Below are 15705 nucleotides of genomic sequence, written 5' to 3' on the forward strand. Positions count from 1 at the left end.
AGAGCACAGGAGCATCTGCCACGGGAGTTGCTAATGTTAGCCAGTGCCTAGCCAGCCTGGGCTCCGTAGAGCCCCCAGCCGGTGCCTAGCCAGCCTGGGCTCCGTAGAGCCCCCAGCCGGTGCCTAGCCAGCCTGGGCTCCGTAGAGCCCCCAGCCGGTGCCTAGCCAGCCTGGGCTCCGTAGAGCCCCCAGCCGGTGCCTAGCCAGCCTGGGCTCTGTAGAGTCCCCAGCCGGTGCCTAGCCAGCCTGGGCTCCGTAGAGTCCCCAGCCGGTGCCTAGCCAGCCTGGGCTCCGTAGAGCCCCCAGAAGGCTCATTCTGAATACAGATCACTTGCTTCTGAATGTCTGTATGGCTTTCAGGCAGAGGTCAAGCCCCTTTGCTTGGCACCTGCAAGTCTCCACAGCCTGGTCCCTGCCTGTGTCTCCCAGTTGGTCTTCTGTTCATCCTTTGCATTAGGCTTTCCGGCCATGTGAGCACGGCTTCCCCCACATTCTAAACAGCTAGTTTCTTGACTCCGCACATTCAGGTCCCTCTGCCTGGGATGGTGTTAGGACATGCTAGGACATTTTTCCCCCTCAGTGGACTCAGAATGGAGGTTGAGAAATCCTAAAATCTTAATACAACAGACCTCAAGGTAATAAAAACAAGTCGTTTGAATGATAAATTCTCTGATATTTAACCTGTACCTAAAACTGACCCCATTTACCAAAGTATAGAAGTATAGTTGTCTCGGCCGGGCCTGGTGGCAGCACACCTGTAATCCCAGCACTCGGGTGGCAGAGGCAGGTGAATCTTTGTGAATTTGAGGCCAGCCTGGTCTACAAAGTGAGTCTAGGACAGCCAAGGCTACACAGAGAAAACCTGTATCAAACCGCACCCCCAGAAAATAAAAGTTACACAGAGAAACCCTGCCTCAAAAAACAAAAACAAAAAACAAAAAGAAGAAGAAGAAGAAGAAGAAGAAGAAGAAGAAGAAGAAGAAATGGTCATTAAGCATGTTAAGCAAGTGTATCCTGTGATGGTTTTAGGCCTCTAAAGCTTCTCACATGTAAAGATGGGTTGGTAATGATGTGTCAAAGCAAGCAGACAGTAATAATATGTATGTAATTCAAACATACATAATCTTGAACACAAGAATATTACTCATAAGTTGTTTCAATTCCTAAATGAAATACACTTTTTAAAAAGTTGAAAATGAGCCGGGTGTGATGGCGCACACTTTTAATCCCAGCACTTGGGAGGCAGGGACAGGTGGATCTCTGTGAGTTTGAGGACAGCCTGGTCTACAAAGCAAGTCCAGGACAGCCAAGTCTACACAGAGAAACCCTGTCTTGGACCCTGTCCTCCCCCCGCCTCCGCCTCCCCCTCCCCCCCGCAAATAAAAGTTGAAAACGATGATGATTAACACATAAATGGGGAAATTGCACACCATCAATATGTAAAATGCACACACGTGAACAAGGACTGATATAGAATATAAAAAGTCACTGTTGGTTAGATTGAGTCCGGGCACTGGCCGCTACTGAGCAGGCAAGGGCAAGCAGCACACCCAGCGGTGACTCCCAGCCTTGCAAGGTCTCTTAGATCAAAGTCTCCTCACCCCACTCTCTGGTTTAGAACTGTTCGAGGGGATAGGACAAGACTGTGATTCAGTCTTGTCATAATGTTTGTTCCACATGTATCGGAGGAAGCACCTTGTAAAAGAGAACCTGGCAGCAGGGTTGGGGGGGTGGGGGTTGGGGGGAGGGTAGTGTTGGGGAGGTAGCACACGCCTTTAATCCCAGGCAGAGGCAGGCAGATCTCTGTGAGTTCAAGGCCACAGAGTGAATTCCAGGACAGCCAGGGCCAAAACAGAGAAACCCCCATCTCGAAAAAACCAGAGGGGGGGGGTGTGTGGGAGTGTGGGGGGGACCTAATTGAGTCTACTTAATTTTATTTAGTGTAAAAAGTTAGAAAAGCTGCAGAACTTTGTCCTCACTAACATAGTACAGAGAACAAAAATTTTCAGCACTTGTAAATCAGACCTGACCCTCAGCATGAGACATCTGAGATATTGCTTTAATTGGTCTGAGAGATCAAAATATTAGGCCGGGTGTGGTGGCACACATCTTTAATCCCAGCACTTGGTAGGCAGATCACTATGAGTTCGAGGCCAGCCTGGTCTACAAAGCAAGTCCAGGATAGCCAAGGCTAACACAGAGAAACCCTGTCTCGAAAAACAAACAACAAACAAAGAAACAAAACCCACAAGATATTATAGTCCCTAAAGTATCTGTTTAAAATGTAAACTTATTGTTTCTCTAACATAGGTTTACACTTAAACCCGAATACTGAAAAAGTAATAGTAAGAGCCAATGGGAAATGCATATTATAAGACAAAAGTATGAGTTAATTAATATTTTCCAGGCCAAAATAAAATTTCACTGGATCTAAATTATCACATTTTATAATAAAAAACTTCTGTATTAGTCCTTTTTTCTTTTCTTTCTTTCCTTTTTTTTTTTTTAAATAGCACTTGGCCTGCTTCTTTGCCAAAAATACCTATCTTAAGTTGCTCTTGATTGGTTTACTTCACCAAGAGTGTTTTTCTAATTTAGAAAAAAGAGACACAAGACGTTTCAAGCATCCCCACTCTAGCAAATCCCACCATCCCCGGATGTTGGATATATGTTGGCCTAAAAGTCAAAGTCCTGCTATGTGGTCATTTTTGAATGCCATTTTTACGAGTACGAACATATTGCTTAAATTTATGACTAACATAGTCCTTAACAAGAAATAGAACCTAACTTTCACACACGGGATGTGTGCATATGGCTGTCAATAAGTCCAAAACTGACATTGAAATGCTTTTCTATTTTCAAAATGCAATAGGTCTGCACCAGCCTAACGTATGTATTTGCAACGTTTACTTCTTTCATCTCAAGTTCACCCAAGACAGAGAGTTTGCAACAGTGCAGAGAAATGGAAAAAAAGTCTTCACAGTGACTGCATAGCTAAAGACTGAGGAATGTGCAGTCATGCAAAACCTGAGGGCAATCGGGAGGAGGTGGCCTATAGGTGACAGACAGACAGAGAGTGGTGGAGACGAAGGGCCACTCAACAACGCACAGCGTGGACAGGGAAGGGTGAGACGGTTGTGGGATAAACAGGACAAAGGAGATGGTGCTCAGATGGTGAGAAAAGTGGATGGAGTTGAAGGCTGAAAGGCGGAAAGCAACTGACTTGATGACCTCGGATGTTGGCGTCACCAAAGGTCTGGAGAGCTTCGTGAGGACTCAAGGCTGCGCTTGACGAAGCTAGCCCTATGGTCCTTTCCCTCGGCCCACGAGTAGGGCACAGCGGCGTCTCCGGGGCCTTTGGGGACAGCCACAAGCACTCCTCTCCTGGGCCGGGCCAGCCCCCTTGAAGGAGCTCACCAGAGATCCGGAGAGATCTGGAACGTGCACGCAGGAAGAACAGGTCCCACCACTAGCTGAGGTGGGGTTTTCCTGAGAGCAAGCAGAAGCAGCCCGGGTCACTCAGCTCCAGCCGCCCAGCCGCTGTCATGGAAACCGCCCTCAGCGAGGGAACGCGCAGGCGCGCACCGAGCGGGAGCCATGGAGATCCGCACGCTTTCGGCGCTGCGGCTGCTTTTTCGGCTGTTCCCATGCATACTATTGGCCTGCGGAGCTACAAACTACGCCATTGGCTCTGGAGGCAGCAGTAACCCTAGCAACAGTGTACCGCGTCTATATAATTTACGGGCTGTGGGTAAGCTAAGCTCAACCTATTCTCCTTATATTTATTTTTCTGTAAGTGACTTCAAAAATCGGATGAGGGTTCACGCCTGCAGTTGCAGCATGGGAGGGCGAGGCAGACTTGAGTTTAGAGCCAGTTTGTGTCATTTACAGTTTAGTCCGTGAAGCCGGGGTCTACAGAATGAAACCTTGCCTTTAAAAAGGGAAGGCAGCAGCTCTGAGTGTAGAGCCAGATTCGTCTTAACTAGAGCACCTAAGGTAAATTTCGACGCTTTTGGACCCAGCTAATTATTGTGAAAATGCAGAAAGTGGGCTTGACCACCCTTAAGAAAACCTAAGCACTGAAAATTCTGTTCGGCTTCTTACTGATAGAACGCAAAATAAATGTTTCTTTTTAAAATTATTTATGTGCATGTATGATGATGAGTTAATGTGCATCACATGCATGCCAGAGCCTAACGAGGCCAAAAGAAGACACCAGACCTCCTGGAACTAGCGTTATAGTCATTGGGTGCCGGGAACGAATCTTGGTTCCTCTCCAAGAGCAGCAAATGCTAGTAACCAGGGAGCCATCTTCCAACCCCAAAGTATTTTTAATTATATGCATGTATATACGTATATACATATATGTATATATTGTTGTTGTTCGAGACAGAGTTTCTTTGTGTAACAGCCCTGGCTGTCCTGGACTCACTTTGTAGACCAGGCTGGCCTCGAACTCACAGAGGCTCTACCTGCCTCTGCCTTTTTTGCTGGGATTAAAAGCTCCCACCCTCACCATCCGGCTCTTGATGACACATTTTAGCACAGGCTCAACTTAAATCTCCAGATGTTCTCTTTTTTTTTTTTTTTTTTTGCAAAATTCCAGGCGGTTGTCAAAACTGGATTTTGCTCTCTTTTTGGAGGCTTTTGCTTTGCTGGTCTCCAAAACACCACTTAGATTTGTTGGTGTGACTCTAGCTGCCACGATCTCCTTCTGGATTATCTGGGACCATCATCTGAATAGCACCCCTTATTTTCTGTTACAATTCTTTGGCCTTAAAAGTAGCCCACCTTCACCACCACCCCATCTAAAATGTTCCCCTCTACTGTGACTCACAGCCCACTTCCACTGATCAGTTTCACCTCTTTTGAAAAGGTTCATTGATCCACTAATCTAGATCAAATGTCTTGTTTTACTTTTGTTGACTCATGGCTGTTTGCGAGCACTTCCACCTCCTAAGACACACACACACACACACACACACACACACACACACACACACACACACACGGCTGTTTGCGAGCACTTCCACCTCCTAAGACACACACACACACACACACACACACACACACACACACACACCCCTGCATCTTCTACCTGGGTAGACTGTTTTTAAGCCAGCAGAACAGACATTAAACTGAAGGGAGGGATGTCAGTGAGTCCATCCAACAGGCTCGTGCCTGTCCCGGAAGCTACAGAGGCTCCCTCGTGAATAATACCTTCAAGATCACCCTGTTCTAGCAGTGCAAATCCCTCTGTACAACGATGAGTCAGCACCCCGAGGCTCTGATTGTAGAGAGGAAAATCAGTCTTTCACAACCCTGTACCAGTGTTGAAATCTGCTCTTGTCTTGGAAGTTTTGCCAACTAGGCCTAAAGTTCATCTCAACTGCCCGCTCTGAAAGACTGCTTTCGGCCCTGGCTGCAGCAGTCGGACGGCAGGCTACCCTTTCCAACTCCGGGACATGAGTTGTATCGTAAACTTACAACTTCTGCACTTCTCTGGATCACACCCAAGGCCTGCACATACTAGCCAAGCACTCAACCAATTTTACCACCAGCCCGTAATCAAAATAATAATAATAGCATCCCCGCCCTCTACACACACACACACACACACACACACACACACACACACCTGCCTCCAGCTGTGTTCAGGATTATCCTATATATCATTTACTGAAGATTTTAAACTTGCAATAGGTATACACTTTTTGGGGGGGAGGGTGTGTGTGTTCAAACAGAGTTTCTCTGTGTAGCCTTGGCTGTCCTAGACTCACTTTGTAGACCAGGCTGGCCTCGAACTCACAGCAATCCACCTGCCTCTGCCTCCCAAGGGCTGGGATTAAAGGGGTGCGCCACCACCGCCCTGCTCAAACCCCACACTTTTAACCACACTGTAACACCTCCCCTGGGGCAGAGGCTATCACTGACTCCTGCTAGGGCCCAAGTGAGAGGCCGGTTATTTACCTCAAGAATAGTTCTAAAATATTTGAAAAGTGTTTGTTACTTAAATATGGAATACATCTAGGACAAGAGACAAAAAGCAAATGTAAGAAGGTCTATGATCTACAGTCCATCTTTAGGGAGGTGTCTGTCTCACTCTTGTTTTAGTAAACTCGTATGTCTTTATAAAAGATCCAAGTTTGATTCCCAGCACCCACGTGGAGGCTCAGAGGATCTGACTCCCTCTCTTAGCCTCCAAAGGTACCTCATACCCATGGTGCACAAGCATACACACAGGCAGAAACAAACACATAAAAGAAAAATAACTATATTGAAAAAAAACAAACAAAATGAAAAAAACCCACCCTTCCCATGTGTCAGTTTGTGGGCACGTACTTTATTGCACTTAAAATTTTGTACATCCAGTTCCTGAATAAGATGTGTTTATTCATCTTTTAAAACCCTCACAGCTCCCGCAGGCCCTGGCATGAGATAGGCACTTGGTAAGTACTTGATCTTCAGAGCATGACCAGTCACGCATCCACAATCCTTCCCTCGTCCAGTAGGCTCCAGTCCCGGCTGCTCTGCAGAAGACGCAATCCCACAGTCGGCTTTGTCAAAGTGAAAACAAAAAAGGGGTTCTTATCCAATTCCGAAATCAAAACCGGTGTGTGAAATGGTTCGGGCACAGCAATAAAATACCAACAGTTATCTGCCTGCACGCCGATTTTTTTTTTTACCATTTCCTCATTGTCTTTATCCTTAGCAAAGGATTAATTGTAGTTCTTGTCAGCTCTAAGGACCCTGGCTTTTCCACCCTAGAGCAGCACTTCCTTCAGTGTCACATATAAAAGCCGTGTGTCGGGACCGAAGGTCTTCTATAATCTTTTCCTCGATCACCATGCCTTTTGCTACCTCATCCTGTGACAGCAGTAACCTGGTTTCGGAGTCTCTGGTTACGATGATCACAAAGGACTGTAATGACTCGAGGATGTTGGCCACCACCACTTGATGCTGATAAACCTCCAAAGCATTCCGAGCACGGTTAATTATGATGTCCGGGTCAGTCTCCAGCTTAAAGGAAACTATAAACGCTTTGGGAGCCCAATCTTTAACCAGAGGAGAGAGCATTTTTGGCACCATCTTCATTGTTATCTGTATTGGAGAGAGCAGTAAATAAACATGGGCTGCCCCTACCAGGAATCTAGGCAATCAGGGCTGACTTCTGCCTGACCTTTGCCTAAGTTTAAATGGGATTTCTCATTGGGAAGCTTCTTGGAGCGCACTAAATGCCTAAAGACTAGGTTCTGTCGGGATTCATAATGAAGCCTGAATCCAAAGTCTCAGCATCTACCTTGATGCAAACTATGTTTTCTGAACCTGTACTGTTTTGTCATCCTCACTGCAATTCCTCCAACATTCCCTTTTATTTTACTATTGCTATTACTTTCAAAGACAGGGTCTCATTATAGAGCCCTAGTTGACCTAGAACTTGGCATATGGACCAGGCTGGCTTCAAACTCAGATCTGTCTGCTTGTCTCCAGAGTGCTGGGATTAGAGGGGTGAGCTGCCACCACACCCAGCACTTCAACTCATTTAAATATTTTCATTTAAAAATTGTTTTAGATTAAAAATTTGTTTGTTTGTTTGTTTGTTTATCGAGACAGGGTTTTCTCTGTGTAGTCTTGGATGTCCTGGACTCGCTTTGTAGAACAAGCTGGCCTCAAACTCACAGAGATCTTCCTGGTTACAGGTGTGCATCACCTTTTAAGTCTTTAAGAGTTTTAGCTGGGCCGGGCGGTGGTGGCACATGCCTTTAATGCCAGCACTTGAGAGGCAGAGGCAGGCGGATCTCTGTGAGTTCGAGGCCAGCTTGGTCTACAAAGCCTGTCCAGGACAGCCAGGGTAACACAGAAAAACCCTGTCTGGAAAAATCAAAAGAATTTTAGCTGGGTGGTGGTGACACACGCCTTTAACCCCAGCACTTGGAATGCAGAGGCAGGTGGATTGCTGAGTTCGAGGCCAGCCTGGTCTACAGAGTGAGTTCCAGGACAGCCAAGGCTATTCAAAGAAGCCCTGTCTTGAAAACAAAAAAAGTATACATTGTATCTTGATCATATTTAACTTCCTCTCCATTAAAAAAAAAAAACCCTGAATATAAACAATATAATCTGTTCATGCAGATGTTACCTGGGCAGAAGTCCAATAATACTGGTTTTTAAACCTTTGTGTGTAAAATATGTCATACACTGGCGGAGTGGCTACTGGTTTCCATTTACAATATTTTTCATTTGTTAATTAAAAGTATATATACAGCAATCACAACAGAGCACTGAAGACATGACTGACTCGGTCTTCACTTCCTGCCCTGTTTCTTAAAACTTACACAAAAGGGAATACTGTGTATTTTCAAGAAAAATAAGAAGTATGGAATAAGCTGAAGACCCCAGGGTTTTTTAAAGACACTAAGGTTTGTTATCAAGTGTGACGGGAATCACACTCAAGCTCCCACTTTCTCTCTCCTGTGTGCAGTAGGGACTCCCCTGCAGAAGGAAAGCGCGGCCGGCAACTGCTAGTGTATTTCCCTTCACTTCAGGTCCCACGGTAGTATGTGGTACACACTATGTGTGTGTAAGTAAACTATCCCAAAGGTGGCCCTCGGACAGATTCATCTAAAAACTCTACTTACATCAGCCAATCAATGTGTAAATGCCCTCAGGTTCCATGACACTAAGTCCCCTCCAGCTCTCAGCCCTCACCTACCTTTCTCACGCCTTCTTCTGAAACTACAACCACCCGTGCACTATTTATGCACGCTGCTTCCACCTCATCTTTCAAAATGCTGGACTACCCTTTACAAACAAGCCCTTTTCTCTAGGTTGAGATAGGCACCCACTGTGCAGCCACGGCTAGCCTGTAACTCAAGGTAGACCAAGGCTGGCCTTGAAGACACAGAGATCATCTGTCCCTGGAGATGGGGGTGGAGGGCGAGGGGCTGCAGCTAAAAAAAAAAAAAAAAAGGAATGCGTCACTATAACCAAACAAAAACTGTTCTCTTTTTCTTCTACCTTTGTGCCTCTGGCCTCCACAGGATATAAAGTCCAAGTGTCTTAAGAAATACAAAGTTTTTGGATACAAAGAGGCAAGCTGCCTCTCCCAATCTTACCAGAGAAAGCCCTTCCGTTCACGGACCATCACCAGACTGCAAACTCCAACTTGTAACTCCACTTGGAACGACCTTCCCCCCACTTGACTATACCCTCCGCTCATCTTCTGATGAGTCATCTCCGGGGAAACCTCGACTCCCCCATCTCACTACCCCGCGATCTGACTGCACTTTGTACATACCTCCGCTACAGCATTTATCACTCTGACTTGTGAGTATGGCTGTGTCCAGGCCCTCGCTAGATTGTGAGGTCCTCGAGGGAGGGCAGTGTCTTATTCATCTCTGTATTCCCAGTGCCTAGCTCACACAGAATGCAGAAAGGCCATCCGGGTCAAAAGGAAAGTAACTCAAGGTTGGTTTCTAAGGGGGTCAGATCTCTGGAAGAGAAGGGCCCATCACCTGTAGTGGGCCACCAGATGAGCGGATCTTGTGTTCAGGCATTTCGGAGACAGGAATATAGAAATCTGACACTGCCGCGGCCAGGTAAAACATCGCGGAGGAACCTGTTTAAAAAAAAGAAAGAAAGAAAAGAGAGAAGGAATATAAAAAGTTCAGGGAAAGGAATGAGATTTATAGCAAGTAGCAAGCACGAGGGGGAAAAAAGCTGGGGAGAATGGCTCTACCTCCAAGAAACCTTTGCATTCTCTAGAGCATTCACCTAGTGGGTTGAGAGCCTGGGCGGCAGCCTGCAGCAGATGTAGGTAGTCCGCCAAAGTGGTGAACTCAACGGCCAGGAAGGTGCCGGCAGCAGCCGCCTCTTGGTAGCTCTGCAATGCTGCAGCAAAGCCGGGGAGTGCATTCTCTTCGGCCTCCAGACTCAGCTTGCCAGCCTGGGCTGGGCCAGATGGCCGCAGGGCTGACAGCCAGGCCTGGGGCGGGAAGCGGTGGGCATAGGGGAAGGCGGAGCGCGCCCGGTACAAGAACAGGACCCCGTAGCCCGCAGCCAGGAAGACCTCCGCCGACGTCGCCCCGCGCCGCCCGCTGCTGAAGTTGTCCAGAAAGCGCACGGCTCGCGCTTCCAAGGGGACCTTGGTGCCTCCTGACGTGACCAGCACCACCCTCCGGCCCTGCGCGCCCAGCCTGGCTGCAAAGCGAGCCATAACCTCGGCCCAGCGCTCTGCACCTGCGGGACGCGGCAACTCGGCCTCCAGATCCATTTCCGCCATCTGCACGCTGGAACCTCGGCGCCGGGGCCACGCCCCCTTCCGGGTACCTGGCCTCCGCGCAGCTGCGAGTGGTGACGGCGGTCGCTCCCTGTCCTCTGTCTGCCGCTAGGGCCTGACCTCGCCAAGACTTGAAATGAGTCAAGAAGAAGTATCTTTCTCGAAAATCCAGGGGGAAAAATGTATTTTTTTGTGGATTTCGTACTCTGGGAAGCAGAGTGGACATTTCTGATCTTTGCGGGCCACCGTACAGTCCCCTCCATGCTTGGGTTCCTTGGCAATGAAATTCTGGCCATTTAACCTTTGAGATTTAGAGTTTGCGCTCTCTCCCCGCCCCAATTACCGCTGTTAGTCCCGCCCCGCCCCCTTGCCCTTGAAATCCCGACTTCCCGGCTGGCCCGTGGCTATCACGTGACGGCCATATCTTGCGAGTGCTAGCCAGGCAACCGTCCTGGAGACTGTCACCGCTGGCCACGCCATGAACGTGATCTATCCCCTGGCGGTGCCCAAGGGGCGCCGGCTCTGCTGTGAGGTGTGCGAAGCCCCAGCCGAGCGGGTTTGCACGGCCTGTACAGTCACTTATTACTGGTAGGCCCTGGAACGCGCTGCCTGGAGCCTCTGCTCCCTCCCTGTCTCCCAGCCAGTGGGTCTGTCTGGCCGTGTCTGTCTGTCGTATGTGGCCTTCACTGCCAATGGCCCCTCAAGCCTGGAGCAGGCTTGAAGATGCGTCTCTGAGACTGTCTGCCCTCTCTCCCGCTCTACGGTTTTGTTTTGGTTTTGTTTTTTTTTTTGCCTGATGTTTTCCCCGGGCTCCTAATGTTACCCTGTTGCACGCCACACGCTGAACTTAGTGGGCCAGTTCTGCACATCCATTCCCTGGGAACTCAAACATATAACTCGGAAGACATGGAAGTAAAACAAATGATCATTTCAGGGAGAAATGTCAGAAGTCAAAGGATATGGGAGGAGAAATTGCGCCGACAGCTTCTCTGAGAGGGCACAGATAGGTTTCATACAGGTTTCATACGTAGGAAAGGAGTTTGCATGTAAGGGAGGTAGTAATTCTAGAGATTTGTTTATAAGTATTCACATTAACATACACATCTTTTTTATTTTAGTTTATTTTTAAAAATAAGACAGGGTTTCATGTAATCAAGCTAACCTTAAATTCACTGCATAAGAGCCGGGCGTGGTGGCGCATGCCTTTAATCCCAGCACTCGGGAGGCAGAAGCAGGTGGATCGCTGTGAGTTCGAGGCCAGCCTGGTCTACAAAGTGAGTCCAGGACAGCCAAGGTTATAAAGAGAAACCCTGTCTCGAAAAACCAAACCAACCAACCAAACAAGCAAACCTGAGGACCTGTGTCTGAACGGCCAGCATCCATGTTAAAAAAAAAAATTCACTATGTAAGCTAAGGACAACTTTTGATCCTCCTACTCACACCTCTTAAGGGCTGGTGTCCCAAATGTGTGTCGCCATGCCTGGTTGGTGTGGTACTAGAGCTAACACGCAAGGCTCCGTGCATACTTAGACAAACCACCAACTAAATCACACCCCAGCCCTAGACTCTGTTTTGGGCCTCACAAAACAAAGCTGTTGACATTCCCAACCTGACTCAGCCAACTGACTTGTTTCTTAAAAAGCCGTTATTGTGCATTGTACACGATAAATCCTGTAGCTCAGGTGTACTAAGCTGTGAGATGTCTGCAGATGGAAACGTGGTGACCAGGGAAATATCTAAACAGGTTTCTCTGAGGAGATAGCATCTGAGTTGAGAGGCCAGTAGGGGCTTGGTATGTGAAGAGACAGAGAAGGAGGGGAGGTCTTCCCAGCCATCCAGGACTGGTTTGGACAAAGGGGGAAAACCGAGTGGGAAAGAAAGCTGTGGAAGGGCAGTTGGTGATTTCTTTCTTTCTTTTTTTTTTTTAAATATTTTATTTAATTTTAATTCATGTGCATTGGTGTGAGGGTGTCAGATCTTGGAGTTATAGACAGTTGTGAGCCACTATGTGGATGCTGGGAATTGAACCCCAGTCCTTTGGAAGAGCAGGCAGTGCTCTTAACCACTGAGCCATCTCTCCAGCCCCAGTCGGTGATTTCTATACTGCAGACTGGGATGCCAGGGGTCATGAGGAAGTCACAGCCTGCATTAATACTGTATAGATACAGTATAGTAATACTGTATACTGTATGTATATTCATAAGGCGGATTTCTTCCTATGAGTCGAGTCAGAAACAGTTCATAGCCTGTGATCCATTAGGAGGATAAAGGTCTGGGCCAGGCAGTGACTTGGAACGTATTCCTTAGCAAGCCATCTGGGTGGCTGTGAGCTGATGTGATGCTGACTGTGTTCATGAAGTGACAGGCAGCACTACTGTGGTACGCTGGAGGGAAGACCCCACCTAGCCAGCTCAGAGGTCCAAGTGCAGAGTGACCCTTCCTTTCTCAGAGCAGGTGCCTCCTTTCCTCTGTGTTGTACTCTGTAGTGCAACAATCTTGGCAAAACCAACTGACACTCTGGTAAAATTCCTTCTACTTGCTTCTGGATACATTTATGTTATATGCTTTGAATTGTGAATATGTTCCCGGGTGATAGAACATTAAAAAAAACAGGACATCTATTTAGTGTGTATGTGTGTGTGTGTGTGTGTGTGTGTGTGTGTGTGTGTGTGTGTGTATGTCAAAACGCAACGTTCTGGACTTAGTTCTCTGTTTCAACATGTCAGTTCAAGACCAGGTCCTAAAGCTGGGGAAGCAACCATGCTGGCCTGGAATAGAACTTTTGTTTTGTTTTGTTTTGTTTTGTTTGTTTTTTGAGATAGGATTTTTCTGTGTAACCTTGGCTGTCCTGGACTCACTTTGTCCACCAGGCTGGTCTCAAACTCACAGAGATCTGCCTGCCTCTGCTTTCCCAAGTGCCGGGATTACAGGTGTACGCCACCACCATGCCCTGTGGAATAGAAGATTTTAAAGAAGGATAATTTTTATAAAAGTACACATGTTAGTACACATTAGTAGTAGATTGCAGAGCCCTCAGCTCATAGGAGAGCAGATCATCGTGTATAGATAACAGAAATTTGCAATAATTCCCCTTCAATTGAATGTATGTGTGATAACTTTAAATGTCTTCACTGGCCAACAGGGAAAAAGATGCCAAGTGATATTTAATAATAAGAAGCAACAGGAAGCTGGGTGTGGTGGTTCATACCTGTAATTCCAGTATTTGGGAGTCAGCGGTGGCAAAGAAGATCACAGGAAACTCAGGAATGACCTACCATAATAGTGAGTTCAAAACAAGCCTGCTCAGACAGTGTGGTCCTGTCTGAAAAAGAAAGGGAGGGAGGGAGGGAAAGGAAGAGGAGCCAGGCACGGTGGTGCACGCTTTTGATCCCAGCACTCGGGGAAGCAGAGGCAGGCGGACCTCTGTGAGTTCGAGGCCAGCCTGGTCTACAGAGTGAGTCCAGGACAGCCGGGGATACACTAGGAAACCCTGTCTGGAAAAAAAGACAGAAAGAAAAGAAAAGGAGGTCCAGTGGATGGTAGAATGAATGCTTTACCTAAGGACACCCGGATGCAGGTTAATAAACCATGATAATGCTTGAGTAAAACATGTCTGCCTCATAAAGTGCACAGTTGTGATCCCTCTTTTGCATCCCAGCCTGTGGTGAGTGTTGGGTGAGACAGCTGCATGATGGGGGCACCCAGAGATGAATGAACAAAGTTCAGTGTGTTTAGAAAGGCAGGCTATGCCGGTTACTGTCAGTGGGGCAGAAGATCGGGAAGTTGGCTGTGTTTCCATTTCCATTGTACAGTTACCCAGCCTGTCCTTCTGCTGTGGAATATAGCTGTTTGTCAATCCAGTGACATGTTTTTATTCATTTGTTTTTAGTAATTTGCTTCCCCTCCCAAAAAAAAACCACCTTAAAATGCTTTCTATAACTTCTATGGTAGTAGTACAGCTTTTAAGGAAACTACTTGATAGTATTTCTGTTACTTGAAGAGGAAGGAGGGAGAGAGTGCTTGGATGCAGCCATGTTTTGTCCGTGGCTGCTTTTATGCCACATCCCGGGGCTCACGTTGTTGCAGCTGAGACCTTAGCGCTCCCAAAACATAACATAGTTGTTGTCTGGAAGAAAAACAGAAACACGCTGGCAACCTTTCCCCTAGATTATAGTTACCTGTTTTGAAATGTGTAGGATATATCAATGTCTCCTACATAAGTGAAATTGTGTCATCAGCAGTACTAATGCAAGAATCCGTGACTATATATGTTTAACAGCAGAGCCTCAAAATGCACAGAGCTGAGGCTGACAGAATCGAAGGGAGAAATAGGCAATTCAGGAACAGGAGTTGGAATTTTTAGCATCCCCCTTCAGTAGTGATCAGAACGACTAGACACAGGGTCCTTGAGCTTGAGCATCACTGCAAACCACCTAGACCCAACCAAGTCTGTAGAAAACCCTAATAGCAGAGTGTGCATCCTCCCCGGTGCAGAGAGCATGCTCGTGAGGGTAAATATCAGACCACAAACCAAACCTCAGTACGTATGGAAGGAATAAATCCACAGCAGCAGGTTCAGTTACAGTGCAGTGAAATCAATAACAAGTGACAGATGGAAACTTGGTAAGTTTACAGTCAGGTCAAAAGTAGTGCACTCTTTAAAATCCAAAAAAACCCACACTCTTTAGAAGCTAAAAATGTCAAAGGAATACTTAAAAACACTTTGAGATAAATGAAAAAGTAACTACAACCTTCTAAAAATTGTGGGATACAGGCAAAACCATATTTATTGGGAACTGCTGAATTAGTGGTCCCTGTGAATTTACAGTTGTTAATGTACACATTAGAAAAGACTCCAGATCAGTAGCTTAGTTTTCTATCTTAACCTATAAAGAACAAACAAAAATATATCCATCAGCCTGTTCGAGCGAGGCCCTTGTCAGGTGTAGATGTGCTGGGAGAGGGGGTACTATAAAGCAGCGAGGTGAGTGAGAAGGAGAACAGGAAGACTGTAGAAGCATAAACATCACTTCCCTGAAAACACAGCAAAGCTGGTGAACCTTTAGCTAGAGTGGCCAGGAAAAGAAGTTCCGAATTCCTAAAATCAGAAATGAACTTGATTCCATTACCCCCTACCTTGCAGAAATAAAGGAAATTTAAGAGAAATTCCTGAGTACCTACATGTCAAGAAACTAGATAACTCGGATGAAACACATTCCTAAAAAAACAAAAACAAACAAAAACCCCCAACCTGACAGAAGAAGAAACAATGTCTGACTAGGTCTATAACAAGTGGTGAAAAGCTAAAGCTAAATGACTTCAGACTGGGGTATTCTTTCAAACATTTAAAGGAAAATTAACTCACTTTATTTTTTAAAAAGAGGAATAAGCCAGGCGGTGGTGGCTCATGCTTTTAATCTCAGCATTTG

General features: G+C 46.6%; 3 protein-coding genes across 13 annotated transcripts in view; 1 reads left to right on the forward strand and 2 right to left on the reverse strand.

Annotated features, from left to right (window-relative positions):
- CCDC30 (coiled-coil domain containing 30) overlaps positions 1-3755 on the reverse strand; it is a 79335-nt gene extending 75580 nt beyond the window's left edge. The window contains exon 1 of one of the 3 annotated variants that reach the window (XM_084787405.1): positions 3224-3755. The gene's annotated coding sequence lies outside the window, so the exon portion shown is untranslated. The remainder of the gene's footprint in view (positions 1-3223) is intronic. The other 2 variants (XM_084787403.1, XM_084787402.1) reach the window with 2 other exon arrangements.
- Positions 3756-6313: 2558 nt separating this feature from the next.
- On the reverse strand, positions 6314-10432 carry PPCS (phosphopantothenoylcysteine synthetase). 4 transcript variants are annotated; one of them, XM_084785097.1, is made up of 3 exons: positions 10237-10432; positions 9513-9616; positions 6314-7101 (listed from the first exon to the last, which is right to left on the reverse strand). In XM_084785097.1, the coding sequence occupies exons 1-3, from the start codon at positions 10277-10279 to the stop codon at positions 6742-6744; spliced, it is 507 nt and encodes a 168-aa protein (XP_084641223.1). In that variant the 5' UTR covers positions 10280-10432; the 3' UTR covers positions 6314-6741. The 4 variants fall into 4 exon arrangements, with proteins under 4 accessions (XP_084641223.1, XP_084641222.1, XP_084641224.1 ...); XM_084785096.1 differs by having other exon boundaries at positions 9772-10432; XM_084785098.1 differs by lacking the exon at positions 10237-10432 and adding an exon at positions 9737-9866.
- ZMYND12 (zinc finger MYND-type containing 12) overlaps positions 7108-15705 on the forward strand; it is a 37646-nt gene continuing 29048 nt past the window's right edge. For 2 of the 6 annotated variants that reach the window (XM_084785091.1, XM_084785093.1), the window contains exon 1: positions 10663-10808. Coding sequence is in view for 2 of the 6 variants with exons in the window: in XM_084785089.1 (XP_084641215.1) it covers positions 10755-10864 (110 nt within the window). In the remaining 4 variants the exon portion in view is untranslated. Of the gene's footprint in view, positions 9325-10647; positions 10865-15705 lie in introns of those variants that run through there. The other 4 variants (XM_084785090.1, XM_084785094.1, XM_084785089.1 and 1 more) reach the window with 4 other exon arrangements.

The sequence above is a fragment of the Acomys minous genome (assembly GCF_964271855.1).
Source record: "Acomys minous genome assembly, chromosome: 6".
Classification (NCBI taxonomy): Eukaryota; Metazoa; Chordata; class Mammalia; order Rodentia; family Muridae; genus Acomys; species Acomys minous.